The following is a 19457-nucleotide window of genomic DNA, read 5'->3' as shown; positions in this document are numbered from 1 at the left end:
AAACTCCTCCTTCTCCACACAGTTTACCTATCACTCACTGCAAAGGACTAGCATCCTTCCCCAGGAAGTGTCTGTCCTTACAGTGGCTCAAACATTTAAATGAAGTACATGAGAAACAGCTCTCCAAGTCACATGCAACATGAAGTTATTCTGTGAAAAGTGAAATGAAAGTTTTGCTCCCTATGGGTTTGTGCTGAATGGAAAACAATTCAAATTATTTCTGTGACATACTTAAGTTTTCTGGTTTTCTCCCACCATCTGGCCTTTTCTTATTTTGGTGGTGTCTAATTACACATGAACCCAAATTACAACGAATTCCTTGGTGGGAGTCCCTCAGTGATCTAGCACAAACTTTCACCCAATTTGTAAGAACTTACTCCATTTGAAGACAACATCCCACCATTATAATCAGCTGCAATTGACCAACAGGTTCAAAAGTTACAATGGGAGGAGCAACAAAGAGAATCATGACAGGGATCCCGAGTACCTTAGGAAACAATACTACCTTCAAAATGTGTAACCTCTGTATTCAGGACAACCCATAAAGCAGACTTTGAATAGGAAGCAGGGAATTAGAAGCCAGAGGAAAGAAGTTTACCCAAGTTAGTTTTTACTTGTATTCACATTATAAAAGAAGATCCTCCCCAGCAACAACTTAGAGCAGTGGTTTTATTAGGAAGTTTTCACGTTAGTGGCTTAGCAGTCAATGAAGCAGCAGCTCTTCTACTATTTCATAATCTTCCCAGCACCCCACATTCAAAGACACATAAACAAATCTTTTTTTTTATTGGCATTTTTTCCCTAGCTATTTCTCTGCAGCATTCTTGAATGTATACTCTCTGCCTCTGGAGATACTGGCATTTTTTCAGTCTGCAAACACATCTGAAATGGTCAATCCATAGATTTTTCTCATGCTCCATTCACTGCACTTTTGCAATCTGCAGAAAAACACATCTATTTTTGGCAAATTACCACACAAAAAAGAGAAATTAATTAATGAACAAATCAACCAAAACAGAAAGAACAAATGCCTTGAGGAAGTTTCGACCCAAAAACAAGAACCTCAAACTGATCTACAATAACATTTTTCTACAAGTGTTGATAAAGGTGAAACAAGCTTTGTTATTGCAATTAAGTTTGAAAATTAATAAACATATTACCATTACAAAAAATTCTGTATTAGAACATCACAAAGAAAAGACACATTAGAAGAAAATCCCTTCTGGGTGCACATACACCAGAATTAAGCCTGACATTTATGATGGCACCACAGAGGTTTTTCACAAAAACTGCTTTGTTACTTTGATGAAACAAAACACACCTATGTTCTGTAAGCAGGTCTGAGGTTAACACTCAAAACAAAAAACAAACCCACAAGTAAATTTTACAGAAAAAATATGTGTGGGAAGAATAATTTTTGCCTCTTTATACTATTTTCAATGAAATGTACTAGAACTTTTCAAATACTAATAAATTCAGCATCAAAATAGAGATAATTCTTATATTTTTGGGTCTAATTATTTCCATTTTATGGACAAGAAAACGAAAAGATAGCGATACTTTTTAAAGATAATACTAATGATCAAAGCTAAAAAAGCCGTTTTATTATCTGGATTAGCACTCAATATTCCCACGTCCTGCCACGTTGGATTTAAAATTCTCAGCAAGCAGTTGCAAAAGAATATAACTGTCATACATGCACGAGTGTTTGGGCCTCAAAACTGCAGACCTGCTGAGCACTTTGCACATAAATCATCTTCTCTTTCTACATTTTTGTTTAGTATTGCTGCTGTTACTGTTTGTTTTCTTGTCTCATTGCTGTTTCCAGTAAATAATTCTTCTCTCAACCAGTGATCTCTGCCTTTTTGTTTCTCAGTGGAAGGGGAAGAGAGTGGCTTGTGCTTCTCTTTTTAGTGGGACTACTAAACTGGGGAATACCATTCCTAAACCACTGCACTGAGTAAAAAGACAACCTTAATTACACATGCACCACAGATAGGCTTCATACTGTCATCACACAGGGAGCAGATGTCCCAATCAACAGAGGTTAAGAAAAGAATTGGGAACAAAATCCAATCATCACTTTTGTATCCCTTCATCAATCCACACTGAAACAGTGTTTCTTGCTCTGCCTGAAGTCCTGATTCCCTCTCTACATTCATCCCAAACTCTATCAGGATTTAAAAAGCACAGAAGAGTGGCACAGGTGCAAGAGCTTCCAAGCTAGGAAACACTATGTAGACATCACCCTTCAAAGCAGAGAAGGCGATGATTAAGTAGGATATGGCAGCATGCAAGAAACAAACATCATGAAGTAATCAAACAGAAAATGGCTATATTATTCCTCATTAGATGTGAGACCTGAAGAACAGGTCTTAAACAGAATTAAACAATCAAGCAGCAGCTCTAAAATAAAAATCATTACTTTTGCAAATGATGCACAATAGTACTGGTTAAATTTTTACCTGAAATCTTCTCCCTGTCAGTAGCAGAAAAAGACTCAAGCAATGATTTGAGAAATTTTAAAACACCCATTCAGGGCTGTTTAACAAAATGACCTAAATATATCCTCTAGCTCAGAAGTCTATATGCTACAGACATCAGGAAGCTTGGGTAACTATTTCTCCTTCTCTGCTTTCCTGTTATGCTATTCTCTCTCTGAAAACCCACCACTGGCCTCTCAGAGAAATAACATGGAGCTTGAGGAAGCAGCTTTTGCTGGAGCCAGAAGAGCTGTTATCAGGTTAAGAAGTTTCATACCGCACATGCATGCATGTTTACTTTAGCAGATCCTGAATTATTCCAGAGAAAAAGTTTCTCCTCATATTTTCTAATTTGCAGGAGCTTGTGCCCAATGTCATAAGCGCGAAGCTTTATATTGGATTCAACAAAGCACATAACCAAGCCCTATTTAAGGCACAAATGACAACAGTAATGAGTTCCTGAACAAAAGAAAGAAGGAAAAGCATCTTACTGAGGATCTCCAGCATAACTGAGTTGAGCAGGTCGTATCCCAAAGTGCACAATAATAGGGAAAGTAATTACATCGGGATTGAATTGTTCGCGGTCTAGTTGATCAATACGAACTGAGCTGGGTTTCTAGGAGAAAAAAAACAAAAGACAACTAAATTGTTAACAGCCCCACGGAAAATTCACTGTCTCAAACCCACACTATCCAGGAAACACAAACCAACAACATTTCAAACTTAGTAAGATGCACATTAAACCAATCATTAATACGATTATAAACATTTGGCAACAACAGAAACTGAAACAGAGTTAATTGACCTAACACTCAAATTAAAAAAAAAAAAACAAAAAACCCTTTAATTTAATTTTAAACATCTGGAAATTTACTTTGACTATTTCCAAGAACTTAAAACAACTTTCTCTGGTCAAGCATCACACCAGAAACAAAAATTAGGATTAGCATTCTGGTATCCAAGATCAGGTTACCTCCCTAATTTTAGTTCATTATTTCCCAAAGCAAATGAAGGCATTATTAGATCCATTCAATCACACTGACTAAACAGCATCAAAAAAAATCCGTCACGCTACTCTCAGAAAGGGCTCCTAGGCTGATGTGCACAAGGAGGAATACAGTCTTGTATAATGAGGAGATTTTTGCCCTTTTTACAGTTCAAAACAGAAGTTCTTTTCATTGTTGAAAAGGACAGTGCAAATGAAGGCAACTTTTGCTTCAGCTCTATAAACGCAGAGAGTAAGTAATTGCACATCACTGTAGCAGACATGCTGCTTGCAGAGTTTTTGATCACTCACCCAGCATATTTAAAAACTCAGCTGAAGGTGCACAGTTTGTCTCCAAGTAAACAACTTCTCCATTACCTGTCAAGCTGCTTTGTAACGTGCCTGCTTACTCTCCACTTTGCAATCAGGTGGATGAGGCCAATATGTTTTGCTTGTCTTAGGTTTCAGAAAAAGGGCATTACTTCTAGTTACCTGCATCTCAGAACTTCTCATTTAGCACTGTAAAGAGGCACTCAAAGATGAATTTCAGTGTTACAGAAACTGCTTCCACCATTCTCTTCACAAAACAATAAAAACTGTGTCAAGAACAAAGCTTTTACCCTCCAAACGACCTTGGTGGAACTGTTCACAGGAATAATTTTCTGCAAAGATAAGCAAAGCCTATTCTATACATGGCCACAATTTCAATCTATTCTAGAAAAACAAAAACTTACTTAAAAGCTTGATCTTCAGACACAGAAATATTTTCCAAGGGAAAAATGCTTATCAGCTGCCCTTTAGACAAGATGACTGAACATAAACTTACATCTCCCCAGCCAAAAAAAAAGGAAGAAAATATTTAGGTTAGTTAAGAGTTAACTTACTTAAAGTTAACTTACTTAGCTAACTTAGTTAATTTTTAAAATTAGTTAGTTAAAGCTGCTGGTTTCACCCCCCCCACAAAAAAAAAAAAGAAAAAGAAAATGTTTTCCCTACAGCACTTCTTATAAAAAAGGATTAGAACAAAAAAAGCCCTAAAGAAAATAACGGGCAAGATTGGTAGCAGACAGAATGTTGCTCCCTAAACAAGAGCTTAAAGTCCTAATTTTTGAGGTTTAAGTTTATTTTTTGGGGGGGTTACACAAAACCAGCTTGAGAAATTTTTATCTTTTACTAAGTTGTTTGTTGGTTCTCCCCACTATTAGTATTAAATTAGAGAACTTCTCCCATCTCTGTACCCCTTAAAAAGCAGCCTTGATACACGACTCCTCTGAGAACCAGGCCAGCAAAATATAATTAACAGAATATTAAGCAATAATTGCACTCATATACCAATTATAACCAATACATAAAAAAATATATAGACACATTTTAGATACAGAGGCAGTGAGATACTCGTAAGTGTAAAAAGGACATCTTTCACCATGCATATGGCAGGGCCTGTATTAAATGTGGGACCACAGGACCACTCAAAACCAGACTCCTCTCCACTTCCATGCCACTGCCTTGCATTCTGTCAGTGAGTTACACAGCTGTTCACAGATGGCTGATAGCAACCAGGACAGAAGAACTTCTCCAAGACTTAATCACAACTGCTCCCTCACTGACAGTTATGAGAGGGGTGTAGCTGGGTTATGCTTTTATATTTCATTGTGAGCACCAGCCTCCTCTCCAGTGCCCTTTCTGAAGGTTACATGAACAAACAGCAGCATACAGAAACATCGAGTATAAATTGTGCACCAGCAGACAGGAGGCAAGCAAATTAGATGTTATTCTTCCAGAGCTTCATCCCTGTGCTCTTTTAAAAGTGCTTTGATAGACTATCCAATAATCACAACCTTGCCTTTAAAGTCACATCAAAGAAATTCTAACAGAACAGAGGCCTGTTACTTTTGTTTCCTACTCCAAATCTCATCAACCAAGGCTCTGCTGACATTAGAACACAACATGAAATAGCATGCAGATGTAGTACAGAAGTATGTTAATATATACATATATCTATGTAGTAGTGAGAAAACCATCAATATTTTAGGAAGAGCAAACCATGAAAGATGACTAAAATTTGTGAACTTCTAAATCTATTCCAACACAATGTTTCAGTGAACTAATGAAATACCATGAATAAGTGAAGTAATTTTAAATAATGTTGAACTACTGTTAGTTGTTTAAGTGGGGTTTACATACTATTGAAGTTTTTTCCCTTCTCCATATTGCATATATATATACCTCACACTGAAAAAAATAAAATAAGACATACACATAAAACCTAGATTTGATCACAAGCGGAATTATTATTTCTGAAGAGATGCTGTGCAACAAAACAAAATTTAGTGGTTTTACTTTGCTGTGTCAAGCGGATATAATTGAATTGAAGAGCTGTCATTTTCTAACACAGTTTCATATTGTCTCTCCAACAGACAAGTTTTATCTTCTAAGGTTGTAAAATGCATAGGTAATAGTTTCATATCTGTTTTTCACTTACACTCATAATAAGTACAGTATGCTGCAATGTACAGGAAAAATCCACAAACTAAGAAGAATGTCATTGCAATCTTGAGAGAAAAAACACGTTCTAATGATGCCATTATAACATGACATTTCAAAGCGCTACAGATTTCTTTTATGCTTACATATTTTGATGTCCACACGTCTCTAAAAACACTGCCTTGTAGAAAGCAAAGTCTGCCAGTAAAAAAAATCACACAAGATCTCAGAAGTAACACTATGGCTCACAAATCACAGTGCTTTGTACATACAGACATTTAGAGTTCCGTGACGCAAGGAAGGAACATATATGCATTCCTTCATGCTAAACAAAAAAGCGAGTTTTCAGCTAGCTGAAATCAGCATATCTTCAGCAAAATAAGTGAAGTTATGTCAGTGTACAGCATTCAGATGCTGACAGCTCGTGGACCAGTATGCAAATTGTATCACAGAAACCACAGGCAAGTTGAGGCTGTTCAGGTTTTCTAACAATTTATATTATGGGATCCTGGTTTAGCAATCATTTAAAGTAGCCGAGGTAGAATTTTTCATAGTGAGAATTCACACGTATTTTCATATTTCATGTTCCCAGAAACAGCCTAACTTTCTTGTTGTTTCAAAAGGTGTACTTCACTCCGAGTGAAATCAAGGGGAAAATTATCTGACCCAAGTTATTATTAGCTTACGAAGTAGTTTACTAATGTTACGCTGCCATACTTAAAAACACAAACTAGTAAAATATATTTAACATGTCACGCTGGCTGCAGTTTGGGGACAAGTTTTGCTGTTGAAAAACTAAATTCTTTCTTAAGCATGATACCAAGTTACACTTTTTCTTCAGAAACTAAGAATTTGAGATATGAGCAAAGGAAGAAAATGAAGTCAGAAATAGATATTACAACTGAGAAAGCTGCATGGCAGTCTCAAATATAAGGTCCAAAATATGCCTCTACTACTAAGATACCCCTTTGCAATACTGATCAAACTATAGAAATACAACTCTGCAGGTTTTAGTGGACATTCATCTATTCTTGTGACCCACATTTAATAAAAGGGAAAGTCAGAATAATGGGCTGAATTCACACACACACTAGAGTTGAAAGGAGTTGCGTTCAGAGAACATATCTTTTAAAATACCAATTGTTCCAAAAATACTAAGGCCACAGGGGTTTCAAACTAGGCACTGAAAATTAATACATGCATTAATTAATGTACACAAAATTCCTCAGTGTGAGAGCAACACAGAAACAATGTGGAAAAAACTACACAGGCAGAAAACACCTTTCCATATTAAAGCCAGTGTTAGGACAGCATATATTAAATAGAGCTGTCAGTAGTGGGTCAAAAGAGAATGTAAATAGGAAATAGTTACTATTTGTCCTGTGCTATGTATGGGAAAAGAGAATGAGATCGTGCACATGAAGATTTTCTGAGAAAATAGGAAAGTTTTACATACATAAAATATAGCCGTTTCTTTTAACATGCACATTGAAACAGCGCCCCTCTGAAAATACACCCTTCAGTACAGCAGCAGAGGGGACAATTCAGGGTTGGAACCCGTCAATAAACTGTTCCTATTTCAATCTGCAACTGCCACTGGTCATCTTTTCCTGTTCTAATTTATCCTGCGACAAACTCTCAGAAAGTAGACATGTATATGTTACCGAATTGTTCAAAAAACAAACAAACAAACAAAAAATTTGTTCTACCATGCCAGGGCTGGTAACAATCATCCCTTTGCATTCTTCTGCATACTTCTGCCATTCCAGTTCTTCCCACTGAAGCATGTTGGCAATCTCCTCTTCAGGCACCAGAGCTTTACTGCATCGTAACAAGTAGAGAAGAATCTGATGCATTGAGAGTACTTCTTTTCCTCCATCTTAAAACCATAAATGAAGAAAAACAAAACACATTTCAGAGATTCACTCCTAAAGCATAAGCATAAGAGAAAATATGCAGAACAAAAGCATTTGTATGAGCACAATAAAATGCAAAATGCTTAAGAGATTTGACAAATATGAAGGCAAATATTTTACTGTTGAATACTGCACAAGCATAAACACTGCTAAACTAAAGCAGTAACAGTAATGGTGGTGAGAGTAACAGTTCCATCCTACTGTAAACTCAAAGTTTCTAACTTGCCTGAATAAACTTCGAAATGAGTAAGCAGAACAATCCATTATGCTGTCCAGTTATATCTTCCTTTTCACAATTTTATGATTCTTTTCACAACAGCAGTTAAAAAACCTTTAGGTGTTACGCAGCTTTTTTTAAGAGCACTCAAACTTTTACAGGATACTTCTGGATGAATGTAGTAAACTATCCATGCACTTTAAACTCATCTGTAGTGCTTACATGCTATAACTGCAGTAATGAAGACTAAAGAGCCTCGTGCTGTCTTCTGTCACTAAATGAATCAAGGGCATGTGAAAATTACTAAACACCTCTGAGACTCCAGAAAAAACGCACAGCAAAGGCTGCTTGTACCAAAAGAAGATGCTATAATCTGACTGGATTAAGGTAGCTAGCTACAGATGTGAATATGCAAACAAGAAAGGTGAGTGATGATCCTGAAAGATCACCACTCAGTGGTCACTCAGATCAGTGACTAGTCAAATTCAGTATGTCTGCTCATGTAAGTAAAGAATCACTGTATGCTCCCAATGCTTTAATTTTGACATACATCTCTCTAACTCCCTCCTTTAATAACAGTGTTATTTTGCAGGTATAGAGGAATCTTCCAGTTTCAGCCCCACAGAACACAAATGCTGATTTCCCTCCCTCAGGGAGCAGAAACAATCTGGTCCAGACACTGAGTATGTTCTCTCTATCACTACACCCACAAAAGAGAAGTGGTGACAAACCAGGAGTAAAATCTTAGAGCAACATGGGGGATGACACCACAGTACAAGGAGTGTGATCCCAGGCACAGTGGAAAAGCCTTGCAGAGCTGCTGTACAACAGCAGCACCGTGTAAGATGATGTCCTCTATAACCAAGCTCTTCTCTTAATTCTGCTGGGATGACAGCACTCCTGCACAGAAATGATGACAGGCAATGTTGTAACTTGGCTGTCAGAACAACTAACTCACTCCAATTCCAAGACGGAATCTTAAGTGGAGAAAATACACCCCAAACCTCACTGGAAATAGAAAATATTTCTAAATAGCTACAGGGACAGATTTTTAAATGTGCAAAGTTTTCCTTCAAATTAAAGGGGGACTCCACTTACAAGACTATTCTTTGTAAGAATATGTAAGAGGTAGTCCACTCTTATGTAAGAGGTAGTCCACACCCACCAATCACTAAAATATAAGTGTATCCTAATCCATTGAAGATTATGTACAGGTTGCTATAGATGGCTGTGCTAAATGAAAGTCAGCAACCCTTTCTAAATTGGAATATGCAGTACTTGGGACCTCAAATGTGTTTTTTCTAGTCTTTTACTCTCTGAATGTATTTATCATCATAAAAATCTATGAAAATGAATACAATACAGCAACTGTTCTTCATGCTATGCATCTCAGTAAACTGGATATGACTAGGTCAGAGCTACCCTAAGGCCCGTCTCTAAGTAAATCCACATAGAAAACCTGACATCCCAAACCTCATTATTTTTAGACAATGTTAGGAAAGTAAGAAAGAAAAAGTAGAAGGGATGGGAAATCAGCAACTCGTTCCTATCTTTAAAGAGACAGCTGATGGACGTGTGGAGATCTGATGCACCATCTTCTTTGATTAGACATAAGAAGAGCTCTGCAAACATACCTGAAGAAAACAGATTTTCTCCACTCTCTGAAAATTAAAAATCTTCAAGGATACTTCAAAAAATAATCAATAAAAAAATGAAAGTTTGATTAAAAAAACAACCTGTCAAAAAGATGCTGAAAGGCAACTATATATGCAGAAATCTCAGGAAAGACATTTTTAAAAGAGTTAGAAGGCTGGGGACCTTAAAGAAGAAGCAGCACACAGGAATACATATTACAGAGACTTATCTCTCCCTATCAGTAAACAACCCAACAGCACAGAAAGAGCTGACTTCTAAACTAAAATTTAAAAAATCAGTATGTAAAACCCCTGAACAGGAAAGCACCCTCAAGCTACACAAACTAGGCAGGACAAACTTGTTCTCATTTTGTGATGAGGTCAAGTTAATCAGCCACATGTGGCTTGATGGCTTATTTTGTAAATTGCTTCAGCAAAACCAAATCAATGTTTGCTAGCAAGCCTCAGAGCTCTGCTTCTGATTGAACAGTGCTGTGTATCCAGGAAGGAACAACAATTAGAAATACAGTCATCTAGCCATCAGTACTCTCCACAGTAACAAGCCAAAACTCATTTTGCTCCAGCTATAATTAATATCCCAACTAAGTTTCAAAGCCCAGACCAGAAAGCACCTCCAGGTCACAGTCACAGCCCTCTTGATGAAGGCTGTTCCATGTTTCATCTGCACCCTAAATCCCACAGCTGTAACATATCCTTCTGTCCACACAACCTTCCTGGAGCAACCACTGGCAGGATCTCAGCAGGACACATTTTCAATGGAGCCATGACATTTGCATCAACTGAAAGTCTGTCCTTGTGTCTTAGGATGTGTTAAATACCTACATAAGCTGTTCACTCAAAATGAGAGCAATGCTCCACATGGAATCTTGTCCTTGGCTGCCAGACCAGGGTTGAACTGCATTGGAATGATGGCTTTTGTCTTTTACTATTTGCTACAAGGTCTAAGCTTGCATTAGGATAAAAAAACAATCACAAAAACACGTGCTCAGGCGTGGCAATCATGCTGACCCTTGCACATCAAGAATTGTGATTTAACCACATGTACCTTGGCAAGCAGGGAAATGTGTGAGATTAGATAACAACACTCCTCAAATGCCACAGCTCCATCACAGAGCACACCAAAGAACACCCAGCACTGCCTAAAATGACTACAAACACAAAAGCTGGAAGCAAGACTTGGCCTGCCCATCTGAATTCCAGCTCTGAGTAAACCATCCACACTTCCAGCAAGGACTGGCAGTAGGAGGTAGACAGGTAGAAGCACAGATCTCTGCACTGATTGAATTATTTGACTTGCAATACGGTGGTTTTTCTGTGGAGGCTTTTTTCTGGGGTATAGGGTTGTTTTCTGTTTTGTTGAGGTTTTTTTAAAGTTTTTTTAGATCTAATTTGTATAAAGCTACATAGTACAAACATTACCTGGAAGAAATCTCACAAACCGTGGCATGAAGTGATATCTGGGACAGGAAATAGAATCATTTTCAAGTGAAGGACCTTAAATACGAAAAAAATACAGAAAATTTATGAACAGCAACGTATTTGCAAAAGAAGAAAAGAGGCAACTTGGCTGCAGATGAAATCAATGCATGGTGATTATATTTGCTAGCCTTAAGTTTCAATCCAAAAAGTAGCAAAGAAAAGAACAGAGAGACAACTTAGAGTGAAAGCTTTCACACAGACAATTTAAAAGAAATCTAAAATAGTTTAAAAATAATAAAAACATAACAAAACCCCCAATACTTTTTAATAAAACAGTAATAGAAAAAGATTGGTTTATATAAAAAATTAATTATTACACTTAAGCCTTACAGGTACTAGCACTAGTTTATCTCCTCCCAGTTAATGGTGTGGTTTTTGTTCACCATAACAAAGATAGTACTCTGGAAATTTCCGTGTTGTCTTGTGGTTTTTTTTTTTTCATTTTCCTATTCACCATACAAAGCTTTGCAAGAATATAAAAACTAAACCTGTAAGTACCTAGTGTTAAAAAAAGAACAATCAGAAGCAGTGACAGGAGAGACAACACTGATATTATAATGTATTTAGTATCAAACCAACGGCTACAAAAAACGTATTAAGCCTGTGTCCTCCTCTGTTTAACTGCATTAAGTGCAGAGTGCAACTCCACTAAGTCAAGACATCGTACAGATACTGAAAAGTAATTCCCCTGATACTCTCAATTCTCTTTTAGACCATGAGAAGCATTCTCCTTTGTCTTCACAGAAACAAGTATTTTCATCTTGTCAAAAGGCAAAAACATTCAGCTATAATGATAACATTAACCCTCCACAGCTGTCTGTATGACACTGTTTTCTGAGTTGACTGCAGAGAAATATTGTATGAGCAACTTCTTGTTAGCTTGTAAAAGGAGAGAATAGATTACCTGACATCTTGGTTTTCAAAATACCATTACATGATACTCTGTAATATTAAACACACAGCGGTATTTACTGTTTTGTTAAAAAAAAGTTCTGGATTAAGGCAGAAATTTAGTTTATTTGTGAGAATAAAGTACCAAGTTTGTGCATTTTCACTGCTACAGCTCACACTATTGAATTCTAATTTCATCTTCTTGAAGAATAGATGAGGCTTGTTCCTCACATTGAAAACAGAAGTTATATTGCTATTTTGTGGAAGAGAACATTACCTTTAAGATTCCAGTCATACAACTCCAAAATATCTTTGAATAGATACGAAGAGAACAGCTCAAGGCCTCTCACACAAAAATTCTGGGGAAACAAAAAAAAAAGACCAAAATTATAAATATATAATACTGTAATACAAATAATGCCATTCATATACAGTTAAATAAAACAGTGAAAAAAATCATTGTCTTCAAATCTGCCCACCACTAGATACTAGGTTCTGTAAACTGTATTGAAGTATTTGTGATCATCTACTCTAACATAACACAGTGGTTTCTTCAGAAAGCAATGCAAAGAAAGAATGGGGTTGAATACTCTTCACTCAATGTCCAAATCAACAACATAGGCAAAAATTATGAATCTGCAATTAGCTGTCAAGCACTAAAACCTCTTCCACCTGAGCAAGCTAAGCAGATGACACATTTCTGAGAAATATCTTTTCCATAGTTCACTTTTTCCCACATGCTCATCACTATCACTTCCATAGCAAGTACAACACAATTGAGGATTATGACCTAAATACCCAACAAAAGAAGAAGAAAAAAGATGAAATGGGGAAAAAAAAAAAAGATATTATTTTCATCATTTGATTATTACAAGTGAGGAAGTGGCACCTTCAGTGAATGAAGAACATATAAACTTTCCCGAACAAAATCAGGCCAGATTGATATAAATTGTGTATGCATGATATTGGCCATAAATTCCAAACTCAACACCACATTCTCTTTCAAAAATCATTAATAAAGATGGTCTGCAAATAATGCTGTAGCTATTTACTCAGAAGCCCCCCAAAATGGCGACCTCCCTATTTTGCTTGGTGCCCATTTGTTGTTTCAGTTCGGATTTGCAGACAACATAGTACATTCACTTGCTTACAAGAAATTAATTGTTTTGATCACATTATTCTTTCTGAGGCATTTCAAGGCTGTTTATTTCAGGGCTTTTTAGGCATTGTATATATTTAGATGCCATTGAGCAACCAAAACAGAGATAACTAGAATGAAAAATTAAATACTGATCCTATCTTTGTAGCTAATATACAGGGGTGTTTCTGTATCTACACACACTGTTCCACTGCAGCAATTTACTTTGCAAACTGGCTCCACCAGGCATTAATTAGTAATAAAAAAAATCCCACCACAAACAGGTTATGAACTCAGTGTGCTTTTTTTGTATCCACAGGAAATTTCTTTCAGCAACAGCTTATATTAAGTACTGATAAGCAATCTTCAGAGCTTCAAACTTCTGATTAAGTTTCAGCTCTGACACTGACTTATGTGGTCCTGGCAAAAGAGTACCTCCATACACCTTATTTTTGTCAGATGTAAGAGAAGGGTAATGCCTAATTGAATTTACAGATATTGCATATAACTTAAAATGAAAAGAACCTAAGGATACAAGCATTTCTTACTGTTTGATTTTAATACATGATGGCCTAGATAGATGGATATATGCTAGTACCTGTAAGTGCAAGCTCTTTTCCAGCCACTCGTTCAGAACAGAGCCAGTCTCTTAGAGACTTCACAAGGTGGGATACTGAAGAGTTGAATCCATTAAACATAGCAACAACTCATAATCCACTCTGACTTTTAGACTAATTATTCATCTTACCTCAGGCATCATCTCCTCAATGAAGTGAATTGTATAGTCAATGTTAAACCTGATTACTTTGCATAGAGGAATCTGGAAGGAAAAGAGAAAGTCAGCATTAAAAACTATACAGCATCAAATGTATAGTTAATACAATTTTTTATGCAAAGGTATTACTGTATGCTGAAAAGGGCACTTACTAAAACAGCTGCTCTGGGGGATCATGCAACGACAAGAACATGAGCACGTGTAAAGGGAGAGTACCAGCTCCAGCCTTCACCTCAGTAATATAACAGTGCTGACAGGAGGGATGGTGAAGGAAGGTAAAATAATGCCATCTACTGGAGATGAAATTTTCTTTAGGAAAAAAAGTACACTTGTAAACTTCAGTCAACCTGTATCTTCTCTTACTTGGATATTTGCAAGTGAATTTGTTGTTTGTGACACGTCAGATTGACAGAGTGATCTGAAAGCAAGGTGTTTTTAGCATACTGCCAGTTGTGTCAGCTATACTGTCTTAAAATGCAGTTTTAAGTCAAAGCTACATAATGTTATAGCTTAGGGATAAACTACAGTTTTATACTAATTTCATGCAATAAATATTCTCAATTTCACCTGACTAGCTAGCAAGACAAACATTCAATCTGGGTTTTTTTCACCTTTTTATAGTCCATAATTTGCTGAGGGTGTTTCATTTTTAATGGAATTTTCAGAGGAAAAAAAGCTAAATTCCCAAGAGACTACAAAAATGCCTAATTTTCACTTACACATCTACAGCTCTTACCCAATTTTACTACTCACTGGCCTCAAAAGCCTGAAAGAATGTTAGAACAATTCCATGATCTGTGAAAGTGAAGCAACCCAAGGTTATTTTACATTTATAAGCACACAAATAAATATCTGAATAGCACTGGGGTTGCAATGAAATCAATGTACATAGCAGAGGTGCAATATTCTGATTGCATCTTCTTACAGCCCACTGTCAAACATCTGACTATTTTGACTACAAAAATCTATTGATATCTGCATTATAAATTAAGAAGCTGGACCAAACAAACAAGCAAAACTGCATTTCTTAAAATTTGATACAATATTAAATGTAAATACAAATCCCTCCCAAAACCTTGGAAGCTAAATATACTATTTAGAACCTGAGCAGATGAAAACCTGTCACACTTAAATCAGTGAGGCTTTAAAAATGCACAGAGATTGTTTACTTACTTTCTAGCATATAATTTAAACTAGATTTTGAATATTTCAGAGAAATGACAATATCTAAGATCTCCATGAACTGGAGTTCCACGTACACAAGCAAATACACACTAAAGGAGCACGTGGTTGGTACTTTAAAATTGGTTTGGTATTTATAACATGAAAATAATTTTTTCTATGACTGTGCTAACCATTTTCCCTAATACTTGAGCTGCTCAGTTATTACTCACTAATAACAGCAGTAACTCAGTAATAACCCTAATCATGCAAACTTAAGATTTCATACTACAGAAATTTGTTTAATGCAAGAATGTTGGTGTTCAGATCTCTATTTTTACTACCTTTTGCTACCTCCATTTTATCAAATATGTTCCAAAGTGTCCCTCAAAGAGCAGCTTTTATGTTGTGTGCCAAAAATCATCTAATGACATCAAGAGATTCCTTCCAAAGGGGTTTGTATCTTTTAGTAACAGGAACTGGCACCACAGGGTGGCTTTATATTCAACTCTGTAAAAAAGAATCATTTGCAGCTGATCACTTCCCCCTATCTGGAAGCACATGTAAACATGTACTTCACAGTAAGCTTAATAGCTTCACTAACTACTCGTATCAAAGAAGAGTTTTCCTTGTTGTCTGTATATTGAAGATTTCCATAACTCTCTGCCTTCCTGTCACAAAATAGACACAAAAATTGAAAAGATAAGGGGATGTCCATATTATTTAATATGAGTAAAACAAAACTTCTCCTTATTACTCATTTGCAAAGTGAAAATGTGAAGCCTTGAGATAAATTTGCCTTGAAGTGTGAGGCTGAGTTAATGTTACTGGGCAGCAGTGCTTCCCATTGCCATGCCAGAGGCTGAACTCCACTCTCACTGACTTCTCAACAAGACTTTTAATTCACTTCCAAACTGTGAAATACATAGAAACATTACTTCAATGTATATCACAGCTTCAGTCACAGTTCAAAGATGCTGCTTACCACCATCAGTCAAGACAAAACCTGAGAATCACTAGCACAAACATCCTTCCCCTGTCCCCAGTACTGGTAAGATGTTTGTAGCATACATGTATTGCTGTTTTAAAGAAGTTAGAAGCTTCAGGGAAGAATGAGCACCTTCTAAACAAATCCTCTGTATGAAACCTAAAGTATGTAGTAATGACCATACTTACGTTTGTTAGTGGGGCATGTGCAAACATGGAGAACCCTTCAAAGATATATTCATGGTCATCATACTCAATAACAGTAGGTCTGTCTGTCTTAAAAAAGCAAACAAAAGCACCACGGAGTAAGCAAGGAGCAGTACAACTTTTGTCGCTGAAAACAAACTCAGAGTCCTAGTTCGAATTGTTTATAAAGTACTTACTAAGAAATTTGTGGGAGGTGACACAGTAATTCGGTAGTGGTACAGTCTTCCAGCATTGTTGGTCATGGGGCGACATGGTTTAATGGGCTTAAAGAAAGAGATAAGTAGAATTATGTGTAGAGTCAAGGCAAATTTAGATTAAAAGAGAGAATAAAGCATTTCTAATAGCCATGAAATATGCATTAGGAAAAATTAAATAAAAGCAGGTAGTCATAATTAAGCATTCTGGGAAGGAGGAAAGTGTGGCCTTATCTCCATTTTGACTTCAAGAAATATTTTTAAAGCTACTCAAAAGCAAAAAAAAGTGATTTTTTTTCATTTTCCATTTAACTCTCCATCTCTCTTACACACAACAGTTAGCTGTTTATGTTCCAGACTGATTTCCTCTCATATACAAATTTGTTTCAGGAAACACATTTCAAAAGCTTACAAAGAGAAGCCTGGACATCACAGGAGATCTCAAGGTACATTATCAAGATAGGTATCAGCTCATCTGCTTGGGGCATATCTGAGGCTTGAAGAGAAGGGATTTTTCCATCACTACAGAGGTAGCTCTGACAATCCCACTCTATCTGCCAGGTTGTAATGCTTTACTGAAGTCCAAAGGCAGACAGATATCTGCGATTTCATGTTTCCCTCCAGCTTGTTCTGAAGCAGTCCTGTATAAAGACCTAAGCTCCTCAACAACCAGTCAAAGCCAATTTTTCATATGCCCTACATACAACTTGCTGCAGTTCAGAGGCTGCCACCACCCCATTTGGAATACAGTGGGAGAAATAAAACCACTGCAGGGAGCAGGGAACTATTCTGAACTGCAGAATAAAAGCTGGCCTGTGGCAGTGGCAAGACAGCTATATTGCTTTGGCCACTTTGCAAAACTTATGCAACAAGTAGGGTGATTTCGTTGGCTCTTCAGCCCCCAAAAAAAGCTTCTCAGCTTATTATTTTACAGCTGCGACAAGGCAGCTGCATCAAGATAGTTGAAAATTCAGTTGAAAGTCAGTTTCACCTAAAGGACGCCGTGAAATGTATTATATCCAAGATTTTGTGAAACGTGGGATTCTCAGATGGCATTATTCCAGGGAGCAGCTGCCTTCATGCAGCAAGTTTTATATATAGTAGTTTCCTCCTCCTAAATTTTCTCCCTTTTCTGCAAGAAGAACCCTAGATGCAACATGGGGAGGAACAGATCCTGAACTGGAGAAAATTTTATAGTAAGCTACAGACCAAAGCAAATTTTCTGAACTCAAATAATTCACAGAAACATTTGTAACTCCTTAACTGCAGAGAAATAAACAATTGTTTCAGTGAATATAAAAAAGCCAACTGAAAAATAAAATTTTTCAAGAAAAATATGAAAATAAATTGAAAAGCCTACAAAAGGCAAGAATGCCTCCTGACAAGCCTTCTGCTTTTTTCAGCAGCAGAATTACTATTTACTTTTTTTTAAAAGCAATCACTTCACAAAGTGAGCACCTCACAACATATTCATCCACTTGAAGATAGCAGATCTTTGATCACAAGTTTTTTTCTATTAACACAATCATGATATACCAAACAAACCTAAAACTAAGCAAACACAGGCAAAAGTTTTCTATAGTTTTCAGACTGATTTCATTACAAGTATTGTATTTTAAATACGAGGTTACGTAACTAAGTGATTAGAAGTTTCAAAAGAGGTTTTTTTACTTGGCCTGTAAATTATGGGAAAACCCCCTCAAATCAACCCAAGCAGGAATTTACAGCTGCAAATTTGTATTCATAATTGCAATCCTTAGAATTACTAATACCTCTTCGCCGGGATAAATGCCATGTCTTATTCCTGTTCGCCGGGCTTTAGCACTGCACTTGCACAAAGGTCCATCATTCATCTGTCAAAAACAAAATAGGATTCTGGTTTTACTGAAAAGTGGTTTTGGAAAAGTATGTTGGTTTTAATGCCCTGAGTGCTGATGCTTCTAAAAGCCTGTCATGCTTAGATTAAGTGGATGTTCTTAAGCCAATAAAACTGAAAATACTGTAGGCTAACGTAAGAAAACTACACAGCAACATTAGAACTTCATCACTGTTTCAGAAGCACAAGATGGAAAAACACTCTCAGGAGAATTGTACCACCCTGTTATAGTAAACCTTTTTTCCATTACTTACGCACACAAACAGCATGCTGACGGTCTAAAACAAAATTCAGGTCCTAAACATACATATTTACATGCTGAATTCTTCATATTCAAACAGTTCTCCACTGACTTCTCTGACTGAAAACCCATCCTGAACTAAGCCCTCTGCCATGGAACAAGGCTATCCTCTAAAATGCAGGTCATTCAAAGATTTTACTTGATGCTTTAAAGAACTGATGGGAACACTTCAAATCCATCCCATGAACAGATCACCAAATAAGATAAAAGAGGAAAAAATACCCATTTGAATATTCTGTACGGGTGCATCAAGTGCCTATACCAAAAAGGGCCAGTGCATACATCATAAAGCTGGTGTCTTTCTTTTCATTTTTATGGGAAAGATCAATGCAGACTATCAGCTGCTGCAACAGCCTTAAGGTTTCTGCTCTTACATTATGCTCACTGCAGAAATCCAACAAAAGAAGCTCAGAAACAAACCAGAGAAACAAATTAAACTCCCAACACTAGTTTTTAATCAAAGTTTGAATCCAAGAAGTTAAAATTATTTTAGACTTATGAAAAGAAACCCAAACAAACAAACAATAAATTTGCAATGCAATAGAAAAACGATCAGAACTTTCCATGCTATTACAAGCAGTCTGAAAAAATAAACAGCATCCACGGTGGGACTAAATGGCATTATCACATGTTAGATATAATGCGAAGATACCACAGCAAGCAAGAATCACTACACCACTGTAAATGTCAGCATTAGGCAGCTGGGAT

General features: G+C 36.6%; 1 protein-coding gene across 1 annotated transcript in view; it reads right to left on the bottom strand.

Moving 5' to 3' along the window:
* Positions 1–19457, bottom strand: part of DROSHA (drosha ribonuclease III) — a 69718-nt gene that overhangs the window by 37268 nt on the left and 12993 nt on the right. The window contains exons 8-15 of the mRNA XM_014872407.2: positions 18345–18425; positions 16555–16641; positions 16361–16447; positions 13997–14068; positions 12388–12469; positions 11160–11234; positions 7662–7831; positions 2975–3099 (exon numbers count right to left, since the gene is read on the bottom strand). Coding sequence (XP_014727893.1) covers positions 2975–3099; positions 7662–7831; positions 11160–11234; positions 12388–12469; positions 13997–14068; positions 16361–16447; positions 16555–16641; positions 18345–18425 — 779 coding nt within the window. The remainder of the gene's footprint in view (positions 1–2974; positions 3100–7661; positions 7832–11159; positions 11235–12387; positions 12470–13996; positions 14069–16360; positions 16448–16554; positions 16642–18344; positions 18426–19457) is intronic.

The sequence above is a fragment of the Sturnus vulgaris genome, chromosome 1 (assembly GCF_052056855.1).
Source record: "Sturnus vulgaris isolate bStuVul1 chromosome 1, bStuVul1.hap1, whole genome shotgun sequence".
NCBI lineage: Eukaryota > Metazoa > Chordata > Aves > Passeriformes > Sturnidae > Sturnus > Sturnus vulgaris.
This window is presented reverse-complemented; position numbering and strand designations above follow the sequence as displayed.